Source organism: Hesperophylax consimilis, chromosome 3 (assembly GCF_061612785.1).
Source record: "Hesperophylax consimilis isolate HC1 chromosome 3, BYU_Hcon_1.0, whole genome shotgun sequence".
NCBI lineage: Eukaryota > Metazoa > Arthropoda > Insecta > Trichoptera > Limnephilidae > Hesperophylax > Hesperophylax consimilis.
Genome location: NC_142838.1, coordinates 30,950,154 through 30,966,306, shown reverse-complemented (window position 1 = coordinate 30,966,306; position 16,153 = coordinate 30,950,154). Strand labels below are relative to the sequence as shown.

Genomic DNA, 16,153 nt, shown 5'->3' with positions numbered 1-16,153 from the left:
CCGACTAGATTAAAGTATTATTTTCCCTCTGAACAGAGCCCAACTAACAATGTAACACAACCCCCTTGTAGACTACGTTCCCGCTTTATAATTACAGCAGCCTTTTGGGTTGATCTACCCCGAATGGGTTGATGTATCTCTTCTCGTTTAGTAAAGTAGCCTGCCTTGGTCGGGGATGAATAATTACCAGAGGGTAACGGTAACAGAGGGAGAACAGACTATACAGTCTATACACCTTCAGAATTCTACTTATGTTCATAATACGATTATTTTATATCGCGTAGATGGCAAAAATACAGCAAGGCTAGCAGTTCATAATGAAGTTCTGATGCTAACCTTGGTCCTCACAGCAATTGGATGATTTTGTGTGTGAATGGGAAATAAGGTTTGACTGACAAAGAAGACTGATTTCGTTAGAAAAAATACTTCAAGCAAATATGTTGTAAGACTCCAAATGTATCAGCGAATTTGAATTGAGGTAAATAATCTGAAAAATTAAAGTTTGCCTTTAAAAGGTTATGTAAATAAATAATTGTTTAATTTGTATACATCTATATAGTAGTATTTATTTATTTTTTTTCTCATGTGAATATCGCACAAGATGCCCAACTGCTCTTAACCATCTAAGACTGTGGCTTCCCCAATTAGAGTAGTGGAGGAAAAAAAAGGTTGCGAAGTGCCTGGCTATTCAGATCTGGTCACCAAACACTACTAAAGCCATTTCAAGCAATGTAATGGTGATCTTATACCAGGGTGATACCGAGAGTATTTTTAACCCTAGAACATGCCACAAATAAACTACATATTAATTGTAAAACAACACAAATGTATTATTTACGCATGCCGGGATTTGAACCCTTGAGTTTTGATTGCTTGTCGAGGCCTTATTTCTCGACCATGGAGGCAGTGTCAATAGAATACATCTTTAAATTAATGTGTGGCATATATCATAAGCTAGAGACAGTTAGATGGTGTTAACATGTAAAACGGATGGTACAATAAAATAGTGCTAGAAGGGAAAGGAAGAAGTTGGAGATTACTTAGAGCATTTTTTACAAGTGCTGAATGCCATTTCATACACTTTGTCTTTGTACAGAAATGACACTTTGGCTAGTTACATATTTTGTTAAGTTCCCAGTTATTTAGACAGCTTAAATAAATCTAATCGGTTATAAGTCATTATTATTTGATTTTTTGATCTAAAAAATATGCCCGAAACAGAAACAAAATAAAATGTTAAACATATAACGCGTAGACGGTTTAGCAACTAGAACAAGCACCGAATACATGCAAATAATTTTAAAGAGGACACTTTGAATGTATTTTGCTCATACCGAAAATATCAAAAGTTTTAGGGGTTACATACACTACCTTGACATTTAGAAAAATAAGTAAAATTTCAATTGACGCATTTCTTAAATTTTTATTTTACACATATAGTTCAATGAATAATTTGAAATAATGATGAATAAAAAAAATCACAAAATAAAGAGATATGAGCAATCAAATAAGGTTCTGCGTATCAATAACTTTTAAATTGAGAAATGCAATTCAATTCCACAAAGTTTTTTTTTCCGTTCTTTGTTTCAAATTATTAAATAAAATAAGTTTTTAATCTAACCATTACCTACATCACTACACAAGAAAGGGCATCTTAAAAGTTATTTACATTTATATGGATGAGTGTTACAAGATACAAGGTTTGTGAAAATAGGGTGAAGTGGAATGGACGGGAGGAGCATATTAAATGAAATTATTGATAGTATAATATAGCCAGAAAAAGGTGGAACCATTGATTTTGAATATGCAAAGTCGGCGTTTCTTGTAAGTAAGTCTTGGACGTCTATGGCACTTCCATTCTCCGAAGATATTTTTTGCTTTTATTTAATTTTGAAAAACAGTGCATCCACTTAATTAAATTTCACAAAATTTACAATTAATAACTGATAATAATGAGATTTAATATTGATATAATATAAAATTTGTATATAATTGATACTCAAAACAAACTGCTTTGTCAGTTAAGTGGGTGCTTATAATGAAGAATAAAAATACTTTAATTATATCAGTTAAGATACAGCGCAGCGTTTTTTTCGGTTTTCATTATACTTATTTTTCACATTAAATTTTTGTATATATTTACATGGTACAGTTATTATAAAGAAAAATAAATAATAACAGCCTTTTTTCACCGTAATGAGATAAGTTCCTTGTATTTGGTGGGGGAATTCAAGCTCAAATAATAAGACACTTGGGACAGGTTTCACAGAATTTGAACAATTAATCAAATTTCAAAGTTCTTTGGAAGTTCTATTCAAATTCTGTTACTATATAATAATGGGTCAGTTTTTTCACAGAACTGAAATAAAACAGAACTTGAATAGCTCCTTCATAGACTTTGAATTTTGATGAATTGTTCAAATTCTGTGAAGCAACTTATCCATACAGTAGTTTTACGTTTTAAGTTTTTCAATTTATGCTAAAACTCGTGTATATTTTTTTTATATTTGAAGCAAGATTCTCAAAATGCGTAGTTATTCCTAGGTAGAGGTACAATATTTTAAATATGTTTGTTGTCGAGAGTTGAATTTTTTTTCCAACCTGAATAATATCATTAAAGAACCGAAGAAAGCGCAAATAACTTATGGTTTATTTAATTAGTAAACTATTAAATTCAAATAAGATCACGAAACGATTATTTTTCGAGAAAATCATTCATCACTGAAACTTTCAGTGATTAATTTTCAGTCAATTTTCAAGCCTTTTTCACGAAACGAAATATTTTTGGAGAGCTCTTCCAGTGTATCAGCCCTTATTGATGGGCAGGTAACCGAGTTAAAAGTCCCAAGCTTCACCGTAAATTAAATTTGAATTTGATTAAAATATTGTACAGGTAGCTTGGAGAAGAAGTTTTCGGTTAGGGAGGATATTTAGAAAATTAGTTATCTTTGTGCGACTAGATAAAATTGTTCACTAATTAAATCGCAGATTCTTAGTAAATTTGCGGGAGAAAGTACACCTTGGTTAATAGGCATGAGGTATTGATACATGCGACTATTCGTAGAATCAGAAATAAATAATTGATTTCGCAAAAAGGAGCATTTTTGGTAATCTCAAGGAATAAAATCTGTTTTTATGAAGCAACACAACTCTTTAACGATAAGCTTTGGCTTTGTTAAAATTATTCACGCCTTTTCTGTCTGCGATTTGGATCTATTTGACATAGTTTTCACTTGAAACGTCATTTCCATATTGAGTTACATATCGTTTGTTGTATTTATTTCTTACTTTTCAAGTAATGGAATTCAAGAATAAGTAGTAATAAAAAAATAGGAATAAATCTTTCGGAAAAAATATACATTTGATGAAGTCATTAAATTGTCGTAGGTAGATAATTCACGTACTGATCATGTCCAAAATTGTATTGGTGACAACAATTCCACAATTAGCTCTAAATAATTTTCGTGAGTACAGCATCAAATAGCATTTGGTGCCTTTTTACTAAATGACAAAATTATATAAATATGTTGCTCGCAATAGGTTTTTCACAACAATACCATGGATTACCAGCCTCACTAAACAAAAGTTATATATTGGAGATCAACAACAGCAAGAATCAGTTCTCATTAAAAAAAAACTGATATAATGGATGGTATCTCCTCCTCCCTTTATCCCTCCAATATCTCTCCCCTCTCCACTACATTGACTATTCGAACGCCGAGTTCACACGACCTAATATTTCTGTTATGTACCGAGGCTAAATTAATATATATATATATATTTTAGTTTCCCCAGAATAATACTAGTCAGGAATTTTACTAATATTCAGATAAATGTTGTTTTTTTTTGCTCTTACGATGTAAAATAATATTTTAAATCAAATCGTAAATATGTATTCTTGAAGTTTTATAATATTTTTCATGAAGTTAAATAAGTGTTTTTCACAATAAAACACGAACTGCGCGAAAGGCGCAGTAGTAAATTTGTTATTATTTTAAAACTACCGCTCTTTACAAAACGAGAAGCAAGAACTGTTAAATAATTGTTTATTTTGTTGCCAATCGAATAAGATTTATTTAAGTAAGCTACAAATATTTTTAACCATAAGCTCCCATGAAAGGAAAATACGTTTTGAACACGCCCATCGGCCAAATAACGGAAACAATTTTTTCGTGGCCGATAGGCACTTCTGGAACTCAAATAGTTAAGCCTCACAACTTGTTCTCATTGGGATGATCCGATGCTCTGTAGGGAACCCAAAATACATTACCCGCTTGTACAGCGCGGGTGTAATCTGTGTACTATAAAGTTTAAGTTCTGACTAACCAAATTCAATACTTCGTTTGTGTGAAAGCACTATGAAACATATCTCAATTGAGGATGCCATAGTCCCTGGCACCAGTTGGTTGGAAGCAGTTGACACTGTGCGGTCGGTCACACTAAGAAAACATAAACTACCAATGATTGTCATCACGATATCCATCGCGATCCCCCGCCCACAAACTATGTTAACGGAATACATGTTATCCTATTAGTCGTGCATGTGGAAAAAGCGTCATCCACCCCCATGCACACGACTAGTCCTGCGGATCTCCCATAAAAACAAACCTTATACCTTATTAGATTCTTCCACGTCGCGTCGGTTCGGAGTTGGTACAGGCTGATGTTCAGCTTCAGGCCGATGTAACTATACCTACTGCACCGTGGTTAAAAGTCTAATTTTTCTTTTTATTCTGACCTTAGGCGCCGCGTATTATTTACACCTCAATTACAAGTAAAGGTTTTATTTACCGAATATCGCTATAAATATAGTACTCACCACGACGCCCACGATAGCCATCGCGGCTCCCAGCGTGCCAGCGGCGATGTACACGTTGTGCAGGCGGTCGTGGTAGAGCGCGAGCGGCAGACGAACCTCCCGCACGGAGCCGCCCCCGCCCCCGCTGTCCGGGGCACCTTGCGCAACGCCCACCGACTCCACTATGAAGTCGTCTGCAAGAATACAAAAAGATTATTATCTATATATTTTGGTATATATATTATAATGTGACATTTTACTTGACCTTCAATACTATCTTGCGATAGCTGTAGGTGGTTTAAAATTTGGGACTAGATTAAATATTTAGTTTGGTTGTTTCAAACTACATTATATTTGATGGCGACATTTTGAATTGTAGATGTGTCAACCGTTTCATATTTTTATTCAATTGTGATCATTGTCAATCATAAAGGTCATTTTGATCACGAGCTTGTTGGCGTATATACAAAACAAAACAAAGAATATAAGCGATTTTTTTATGACATTAAAATTTTCAGATAGAACAACAAATATTGATTTCGCATTTTCATGTTTCATACAAAATAAGATCAACAGAAACTGGTCAGGAGTCCGCACAAGACTAGATTTGGGCGCCGCCGGGTCCAAACCGTGTCTTCAACCGATAAGAATGCTCCTTTACGGCCGATGATGATGATAGTTGTGAAATTTATGGCAATCTGCCTCTAGCACCCGGTGCTCGGTGAATGTTGGGCACTGGGTGTGCTGTCGTCTCTGCTCGCTTCTTGCGTTTGGCGGTTTTCCTAGCAGGGCCGGCTGGTCTTGAAGAGTTAAACACCAGAAGATTTGGAGCAGAAGACTAGGCAAGATGAGGCAGTCGGTGGTGAGGCAGGAGTCACTTGTAAGTAAAACACTCGTTTTGATGGTAAAGATGAACTGATATAATTTAATTTTTGTCGCTGCTTATATTCTATAAGGTCGACTCTAAGTCGACATTTGGCTGTCGACCAAAAAGGCGTGGAGATTTTACCACCGCTACATGAGAGTACATAAGCCACCGTAAAATGTTGCACATTCATTTTGTCGGTGGGTTTGCTGAAGGCAGACGCTTGAAATTGAGACTTGCAAAGATTTTGCAAGCTCGCCTATATTACAATTACATAGTTTTATTACATAGTAGTTATAACAATTTGTATCTTGACAACTAGATTTTTAGTTTGTCAAGATACGACAGAAAATAAGAAATGTTTTTAAAATAAAATTGTAAATATGATCTTGAAGCGATCAAATTTGTAAAAAGGTTATGACAGTATTTTTCGCAGGTTTCTAGTGACATAGCGCTCCGAAAGAGGAAAGATTCACTATGCTACGAGGTTCCTGGATTTTTGTAGAGAAAAATATGTAAATTAATTATAAAAAATGGTTATATTATATCGTTGAAAAAAGGCATTTTAAATATTTCCTCAGTGGTAGCATATCGCAAATAGTTATTATTTGACTACCGCTGAGGAGATGTACAAGTTAAAACAGGTATTATTAACATATTTGTAAATTTAAATTTATTTAGTGAAATATGCATACAAAAAAACTGAACATCGTACCGCTCGGTCGGGGTACGTGTGCGATGCGGTATCGATACTTTTCGGGGTCAGAAATTTCGGGCAATTTTGGCCGAAACGGGCTATGAATGAGCAGTGGCGGGGAATGAGGATTTTGCCAGTGGCGTGGAGTTGGCAAATTTTATGAATAAATAAAGTAAACATATATTTTTTAATGGAAACATATGGCCAGCAACGTCCGTTATAGACGTTGATCCTGAATACATGAGTGTATTCAGAATAATTTATGTTTTTAATAGTTCACAGATAGAGTTAATAATTCGTTATTTATAAAATGAAAAAAATTAAAAGCTTTAAACGTCCTGTGGTTGGTCGAGGAGTTTTGGCTGAACTTAAACTGCTACTTCATGAGTCGGTCGACCGGGTGTATTAAAAATGCAGACAAAATTGCGCAAAGTTGCATTACGGTATTCAGCTTATTCTAAAATAAATGTTTCTCAATCTTCTTTCCAATTATGTAATTAGGGATTTGCTGATTTTATACCGACCCAAGTGGGAATGGCCATACTGTTAACCGAAAACCCCGAAGTGCGTCACGCGTACCCCGCCTGATTGCAATCCTTTTGGTGGGCTTTGAAATATTCTTACTTATTTTAACTATAAAAACGACATTGATTGAAAAGAAAATTGGGTATTTATTTAGAATGTGAATATTCACAAAAAATGACTTGATTTCCCTTTAATCGCAGGCCATTATGGAACGTTGTGGCGAGATTGAAAAATTGACAGGAACTTTTCACACTTCACAACGGGCCCGTTATCAAATTTATTTTTACAGTCTTTTTACAAATTGTCTTACCTTCACAGGTTTTCCCAGTATATCCAGGTCTACAGGCGCAGTAGAAGGAGTCCACGCTACTCCAACATGTACCTCCATTTGCACAAGGGTTCGTGTTGCATGTCTGTGAAAAAATGGAAAAAACAAATATTTCATCTAATTCCCTATGGCTTTTTCAATCGTCTTCATTAATAATTCTCTGTTGTTTCCTTATTTTTTGTTCCCAAGTTTCTTAATCAAACTAACCAAGAAAACCCCTTAAAGTTAGACCAATCAGTGTCTATCAAATCTTTTATGCATTGGGGAATAAAGACGACGCCACGATACCAAGTTAGTCGCCAATAAGAAAAAAAATGTCTAGAAATTAAATGGCCTAAATATCAATTGAACGACTACAAGTAGCCACTTCTTTTCTAACATCTTCGGGAATAAATACAGACGATTGAAACAATCCAACTTTGTAATACAATCGAGATTTTTGGTTCGCACTTTTATAAGATAGGGGAAAAGAAATAAATCACTTGACAGTAATTTTACTTAATTAATTGTATCAACCCTGATTAACTGCTTCGTGATAAATTCTAGACATTCGGTGAGGCCTGATAAATTTCCTCGGATTACAGGGTCACCACACAACATGAAAAAACTTTTTACCAAAATGGTTTCACATTTCCAATACGCAGGCTTTGAAAAAAAAAGGAAAAGGGCATTTTCGCCAAAGTTTCTACATAGCGCTTTCACCAAAATGTCAAATATCCCACGATTTAGATTGATTTTTAATATTGGAAAAATATATATTTTTAACATACACATTTATTAATTTACGAATCCGTAAATATTATTTTTAATTACTTATCATTTTGATAAAAAAATGTGTGTTTTTATCTAAGATTAATTTGGTTGTGTCTTAAATATCGTGCATATGTTTTGAACAAATACAGTTTGTACATAGATTGGGACTAATATTGAAAAAAATCAAGCTTAATATTTCTATGGAACTAACATTTTACTATGGAATTCTCGGGAACTTTTACAAATGAATAGTTCATAAAATGATACATATTACTATTAAACGGTTAACTTATTTTTATTTTTATAAATAACTGAAGTGCCCCAGCAACGATCTTTTGTATTTGATAAATAATAAATTGAGGATATCCATTGAAGAATCTATATAGTTAGTATTCTAGGCAATGAGTAGTACGTATTATGGTAGTGCACTAAAATATCCTCAGAGTTTGTGCACTAAAATATCCCGACTTCTAATAATCTGGTATTGATAAAAACTTATAAAAAGTAAAGGAATGGAAAGTGTAAAAAAAACACGTTCCAACTTAAGCGGAAATGCCCAAAAAGCAAAAGAGGTTTTTTTTTTTTAAAAAAAGAAAGACAAACATTCCCGGGTCACGAATAACCCAACAATGTTTGAAAATCGGGTAAATTAATATTTTACTACTTTTTCTACTCGAGTGGCAAAATTGCTGGGGCTTTTTAACTGAGACAGTTTCTAAAAATTTCCGCAGTAACAGCCAGTTTTTTGTGATTATTTTCAATTGTAATCCCTTTCACATAATGTGGAACAGTTTGACACATATTTTTAAACGTAAATTGACCTTGACTTGTGAATGCAACGTCTACGCCTTTTCACTAGACATCTTTCTTTTTAAATGGGCAATCGCTGTGGAAATTGAAAAGACTGCAAGCCTTCTGGCCATCGACATGTTTTAATATTAATTTTCGAATGTGGTTCAACTAGGGATTTATATTACTACTGAAAAATGCTACCGTCTGCAGAGGATGTGGTACAAATATTGGAGATAGATCAAAAATGAACATATTTGGAAACGAAAGAACCATAAAAGAAGATAATATTAAAAAAATATTAAAAAATATGTTATCTGTTGTTAATATATAACAAAAATTAAATATTACAGTAATACATTCGAATTTTGTAACCCTGTTCTCCCATAAAAATACACACTCGCAGAAAAAGTGAATGACATAAATAGGTTGCTATTAATATCAGTGGATTTGGTTTTTGCCCAAATGACGAATCTTGTGCCATAAGTGAGTACCAATATGTGGAGAGCAATTATAGCCCTACAATGTACTGAATATTATAATATATTAAAGTCCCAATGAGGAACCTAGATGCAAACGGTGAAAATGAATAAGGCTCGCTTATTATAAATTGGTAGTATTTAACAGATTTAAACGGCTACATCAATTTATTGTGCGCAAAAGTAGAACTGTTCACAATATCTGTTGAGAAATGAAGGTGATGATGTTCGCAATGGTATTTTTACTTATATATATATATATATGTCTTTATGATGTTTTTCAATATTTTTTATCTAGCACCAGTCACCCTGTATAATATTAAATAGTTTCATTTATTACTCTGAAAAGACCCCCCCCCCCCATAGGTGATTTACTTGTTATAAGATCTACACTTTTATCTATAGATGCGATAGATCTTCAGTTATTATTTAACATTATTGTATCGTGATTTGAACCTCTAATATAAAAATAAATAAAGAGTAGATATTTGTTTATGTTTATGTTAGGGTTAACTAGTAACCTGTGAAATCCATGATTAAACGTTCTGAAAAACGTAATAGTGTCGGTTTCCCCCAAATTACAAAACCCCAAAAATAATGTATCTATATAAGTTAAACATACATTTTGGAAATCTATTGTGCTGATTTTTAACATTTATTTTTTCAATTGGGATTTTAAAAGGTCTCAACAGTTTTTCTCATTAAGAAGACAACTGAAAACGTTAGCAGAAATATTGCATCATCGCAGAGATAAAATTTTAATTTCATCTTTTTACATCACAATGCATGCATTCAACTCACAATTTCCTGAAAGTTTTAATCAACCCAATTGTATTCTTAAACAAGAAATATTTTAATTGCTTCATTATTTTTCCACTCTATTTTTTAATCGGAGCACGATTTTTTTACTCCTGCGAGAGCACGTTTCATTGTCACACTTCCACAAAAAACATTCACAACCGCTTTATTATGCAGGAATTACAAACATGTTTAAGAAAAGCGTAGAGTACGTGCTAGAATTTTTGTTAGGGAATGCAGAAAATACACACGTTTTATTGTGTGAGTTATGTATTGAATCGATATATCCATCTAAATGACTATCATGAAAATCAAAAAGGTATATATTTTTGCGATGTTTTTAGGGATCATGTAAGTATATAATTATCGAGTATTGTGTAGTTTATGAAATTGAAATAGGATACTTAAAGGGGGAATAAAAAACGACGAACAGCGTTATTTTTAATATATTGATATTTAGAGGGTCCCTGTTATCTGCAAAAATTCGACTTTTTAGCATTTTGTTAATTTTTGATGCATGTTATGCACAGCTTAATATTCGGTTGATAAAAACCCATCCCAACAAACAGAAAATTTGACAAACCGTCGTGGGGTTGAAAATCGACATCAAAAAATCAAAATGGCACTGTTCGTCTATGTGTGATGATTTCAAGTGTGACGGCCAATCGGTCAAACAACTGGCCCTTAATTTTCAGTAGATTTTATTTAAAATTTCTATGAAATCGGTAATTTTATGTAATATTTGTATTAATTTATAAAAAAATAAAGTTTCGATGGTAAAATTTTAAATAATAATAACTTAAGTGCCAATTTAATCCTTACATTTGCTTTACATTACGTTTTGCATTAATTTTTATTTTGGCTTCTACGAATACATTAAAATTATTTGGATACACAATTCAATTAGAAATATCGTAATAGATGTGACGATGTTAAAATTGTTTTAAACAGCTGGGTAATATATTATGATTTGAACCTATTCCCGCTCCGTCGAAATAAGTAGTGTACAGTTATATTATTATATTTAAAATGATTTCCGAATTAATGTTACTCTTTGGAGATTTATTTTAGAAGAGCAAGAAATAATCTACCCCTTTTCAATTTAAGCCCTGTATTGTGGTGTTGGGTAGACCTGCTTCATTGTAATGAATTTAATATGCATACGTTGTTAGCATTTCCGTATCTTAACGCCTACTTGTTTATACGAGACCTTTACGCATTAATTAATCGTATTAACTCGGACTGCTGACTGTAAAATAAAAACTAATTAAAAAATAATTGAAAAAAGATGTGCTTGAGCATATAATTCTCGTATTGGGTAAGAAATACAGCTGACTCTAAAAAATAAAAAAATAATAATAATATACATAGTACTCGTATTGAGTAAGAAATGCTTATCAACACCATTTTTTGGAATGCTGTGTGGAAGGTCTTTTTTAAGGAAAGGAAGGAGAGGATGGTAAAAGGTATGAGGGTTGGGTAGGAATCTAGTGATTAGTGTATCCAGAAGTGACGGACATATGAATATACCGTTCTCACTGCGGTCCATGTTTCGAAAAACCAATTGGAGAGGTCAAAGGGTCTCCCCAAACTAGCCTCTCCCGATCTGAAACGCCACGCGGCTGGTGAGCAGGTACATCCTGAACACACCTCGCCCGATGAACCCGAGCACCCCTGCTAAATCATCAAACCTAGCGAACCACTTAGGGTGACCTATGGCAGAGGTGTTGGTTATCCAATAAATGGTTCCAAGGGTGGCGCACAGTGGGCTGAAAATCGCCTTTCATAGACATAGAGACTTGAATTTTCAAGGGTATTTTTTTCGGCTAGAAATGGATTCTGAAGTGTAAATAAAATATTGTAAACTAGACAAATCATACTCATATGTAGAGAATTTAAGCATTAAAATGAATCTTCAACATAAAAAAAGATTTTTTTTCAACTTTAGAATTTAAAAAAAAAAATCGCACCTTGCGCCACAATATGAAGTATGTCAAAAAAATACAAATAAATATTAGTATTATCTGTGTGTAAGGATAGAACGGCCAACCTTATGATTCCAGAGATAGCCTCATTTTTAATGTCAGCGCCATACAAATTTTTCTTAAAAAAATTATAACTCCTTCATTTGTACACGCAATTGCTTCGTACGACATTTTATACCATAGTAATGATCAGCAGAATCCATTTCTAGCCAAAAAAAAGACTCTTGAAAATTCAAGTCTCTATGTCTGTGAAAGGCGATTTTCAGCCCACTGTGCGGCGCCTCCCAAATAGAAAACCGGAATAAAGTTTTTGACCACTGATTTTACTTGTATATGTTAATTAAAGTTTTTATGATTATTTGGGGATGTGGTTAGGAGACGAATGAAAGAAAGAAGGTGAATGAATTCTAACAGCGGCTTTATTGAGATAGTCGATTGTTGCTCCAATTCCAATGTGATGCGCGTTGCGTGTATTGAATTTCTAGAAATTACTGGTAGTTATCGCTACAATTATAATGAAATATTGGGGAGCCCTGATTTATTAAAGTAGATTCACTTTTATATTGCTTACTAGATAAAACTTCCCTAGTCACTGCATAACAGGTTTATTGTTTTTGTTTCTCTTAATTTCTTTCACTAACTTTCTACTAATGTATATTTGTTTACGCCAAATAATGGCCAATTGTCGTTTCATAGAGAATTGTTTATGGCAATGAATTTTGTTCCTGAACCCCGTTTTCCTCTCCTTCATACCTCTCCTCTTTGGCCGAGAGTCAGTCAAAAACCAACAGCCGTGACACGAGGTGAACATTATTACCCAAAACGCATCGCATAGCAATAAAAATCATTTTAACGCATCGCAAAAATAAAGTTTTGCTAATACCACAATTACAGTGCAATCCAAGTGCATCCCAACAAGTGAATATTCCTCCACCTCCGTAAGTACCCTTATACCTTTATAAAACTCATTGCCAAAGAATAATTGATGATGTTATAAAAAGTCCACAGCTTAAACAATATTCTTTTTTCTTTTGTCCTGTTCACTTATAATTTTTCTTTTCTTTATTATACTATGACTGTCAATAACTCTCATATATAACTTGTGCCTCTAATTATAAATAAATAAATATTTTTGTCGTATTTAGAAAAGTAATCTCTTTCCGAAATCATTTGGTTACCTTCGTTCAATTGTAATTGAATGACACTGGGTGCAAACGTACCTACGAAATGAAAATTTAATTAAATATTTAGTATGAATATGCAAAATATTATAATCGCAAAGATTAAGTCTTCACGTTGCCTGAAAGCAGATTTGCATACGTATGGATGAAGTATCTGCTCACTTTGACGGAGTTTAAACTGTCCGAGTATGCAGTGCCCAAGTATTTACGTAATGCGGTGAGATGTATATGAGTACCCCAACCCTACGACGCAATGCATAAACGTTCATTTTCCTGCTTAAATACTAAATATGCCACCCGGTCATGCCAAGAATTTGCCTGTGTAGGACAAAGGGCAAAAGGTGGAACGGTGACGCAAGGGTCCGTTGATGAGAAGAAAATGAATGAGGAATGAAGATCGAAATTCTGGTAAATGTAAGGAACGTCGTTGTTGAAGTTGTGTTCCATGGTGCTTCGAAATAATCGGCTTTGAAGTAGCCCTACTGAATATAGTGATTCTTGAAATTACTGCCCGAGCAAACGTAGCAATGGTTTGTTTGTAGTGATCAAAACCACTTCATACATAGCATTGTAAGAATACAGTTAAAATATTCTTTATTAGTTTTTTCGTGCTTGTTCAGGACAAAGTAAAAGAGACGGAATAACGGGAGATACAGGGAAAGGTTTGTTTTTTTCTTTGGTGTTCAAGTATTTAACTAACGACAGAGATGAGATTAGAACCGGACTATAATAAATTTAATAATAAAATAAACTTCACTACCTTAAATAATTTAACGAATTAGAATGACGATGATATCTCACTATATTATTTTATAAATTATTATATTAAAAATACTAAAATCTCTTCACTTTATATGTTTTTATGATTCTTTTTTTCTTCTATTTACATATGTATGTTAAGTTTTTATTTTTTTCCCTTTACACACGAGTTTTAGACTCTTGTAAAGGTAAACATGTTATTTTTTATTGAAATATGTTCTTACTATGTAAATTTAAATAATTATATTGTATTTTATAAAAAAAATAAAAAAAATTAAAAATTTCATAGCCGGAAAGTTTGCTAGGTTTTTTGGGTCGTCTGATGAGGCTAAGTTAGAGGCAAATAGGAACCATTTTTTGGCAATATGACCATCTTTAAAAATGAAATGTGTTTACCATATTGCTAGAAAGGTCTCTGCATGGGTGATAGATGATAAAGATAAAGTACATTTCCATTCTAACATCTTTGATATGAATCTTTGTAGTAGTCTTAAACAATGCTTGAATAAAAACTACGAATTCTTAACGAAATTTGTTTAAAAATTATACCAATTTCTGGAAAACATAAATTTAAATTTTTTCAAAAAAATAGATTTATTAATCTGTCACCGTTAGCGTATAAGTTCAAATACCCAAGTTACTCATAAGAAAGTACACTGTATCTTCATAAAATTATCCAAATAATTATTTTTTTTCATCTTGAACAAGCTTAGCAAAACAAACAATAGCTTAGATTCAGGTAAGTGTTTTATCATACTTCGTACATATGGCGTTGTAATATTACAGTTAAAATATTTTAATATAAGTATATTTATATATTTGAAGAATTTTTTTGATGTAGGTAAACCTTTAAGCTTAGGTTGCGAGTTGCGTGTTTTTGTATTCTAAATATAAATTTTCACAAACATGAAATAATCTGTCAAATCATTAATAAATTTTTAACTGATGAAAACTCTGAGTGAGATGAAACTAATTAATTTAGGTGTGTGGGAAGACAAAAAGGTGCATTTTTTTTGCTCTTCCATGAATTTCACTATAGGCATACCATGTTCAATGATAAAGATGCGTATATAAATAAGGTAGAATCTGCATCCATGTTTTCACAAAGAAAAAGTCGAACAGTGTGGATTTTTTACTACTCCTTTTTTATTTGAATTCTAGTTCCATGCAACTATCGTCAGCTTAATACACCATTTTTCTCGTGAGTTGAGCTTTGACGTGTTCAAATCGAAATAGAGACCGACAAAGTTTTCATAGTTTTTAATTTAAATTGGGTTTTACAATAAGAGGTGTTATTTTGATATTCAATCGTAAAAGATCAATGGTTTCGTTGCTTGTGTGGCACGTAGCGCCGTTTTGTTGAAAGTAAACGTTGTCCAGATCGATACCATCTAATTCCAGCCATAAAAAATCATTAATCATCTCTCGATAGCGCAATCCATTCACCGTAACTGTTGCTCCAGCCTCATTTTCAAAAAAATAAGGTCCAATGACTCCGCCGGACCATAAAACGCACCAAAAAGTCACACGTTGTGGATAGAGAGGCTTTTCAACAATAACTCTTGGGTTTTCCGAGCCCTAGATGCGACAATTTTGCTTGTTGACGAAGCCACCGAGGTGGATATAGGCCTCATCACTCAAGATGATTTGCATTTTATTCACTCAAGTGAATTTTAATAATTTCAATGCGTTTTTGAAGCGTGTATCGTTCCATTTTAATAAATGGCGTAGTTTTTACTTGTCGAATGTTAAAAAATGACAGCTTCAAAAGTACCATCTACCGAAATAGCGGGCTATTCAAAATAACACCTCTTATTAGAAAACCCATATGGGAACATGAATTTATTATTTAATAAGTAATCCAAGTCCTCAGAGAAACCTGGTAGTATATAATAGTTACTCTTTAATAGAAAAAAATAATAAATCATACCGCGATCGCAGGCATGAGGCAGTCGGACCCTGCATACCCGCGCGGGCACTCGCAGGAATAGTTGTTCCCGCGATCCACACAATAGTGGTGCAGGCTGCAAGGGTTCGGGGAGCACAGGTCCACCTGGGGACGCAAAGGAGAGGGTTAGGACCGCTTGGTGAGTGTGTCAAATATTATGGAAAAAATAAGGAAATTATGTCAAAGTGGAGACAGTGGAAGTGGAACCTAGTAGCCACTAAAGTTTTTACACGGATATGTAAATAAAT

The 16,153-nt window shown here is 33.4% G+C and overlaps 1 protein-coding gene across 2 annotated transcripts in view; it reads right to left on the bottom strand.

Moving 5' to 3' along the window:
• The window catches only part of LOC149425260 (uncharacterized), a 282,468-nt gene that overhangs the window by 12,536 nt on the left and 253,779 nt on the right, over window positions 1–16,153 (bottom strand). The window contains exons 9-11 of one of the 2 annotated variants that reach the window (XM_089650268.1): window positions 15,888–16,010; window positions 7,196–7,298; window positions 4,820–4,992 (exon numbers count right to left, since the gene is read on the bottom strand). In XM_089650268.1, the coding sequence (XP_089506394.1) occupies window positions 4,820–4,992; window positions 7,196–7,298; window positions 15,888–16,010 (399 nt within the window). The remainder of the gene's footprint in view (window positions 1–4,819; window positions 4,993–7,195; window positions 7,299–15,887; window positions 16,011–16,153) is intronic. The other variant, XM_089650269.1, reaches the window with a different exon arrangement.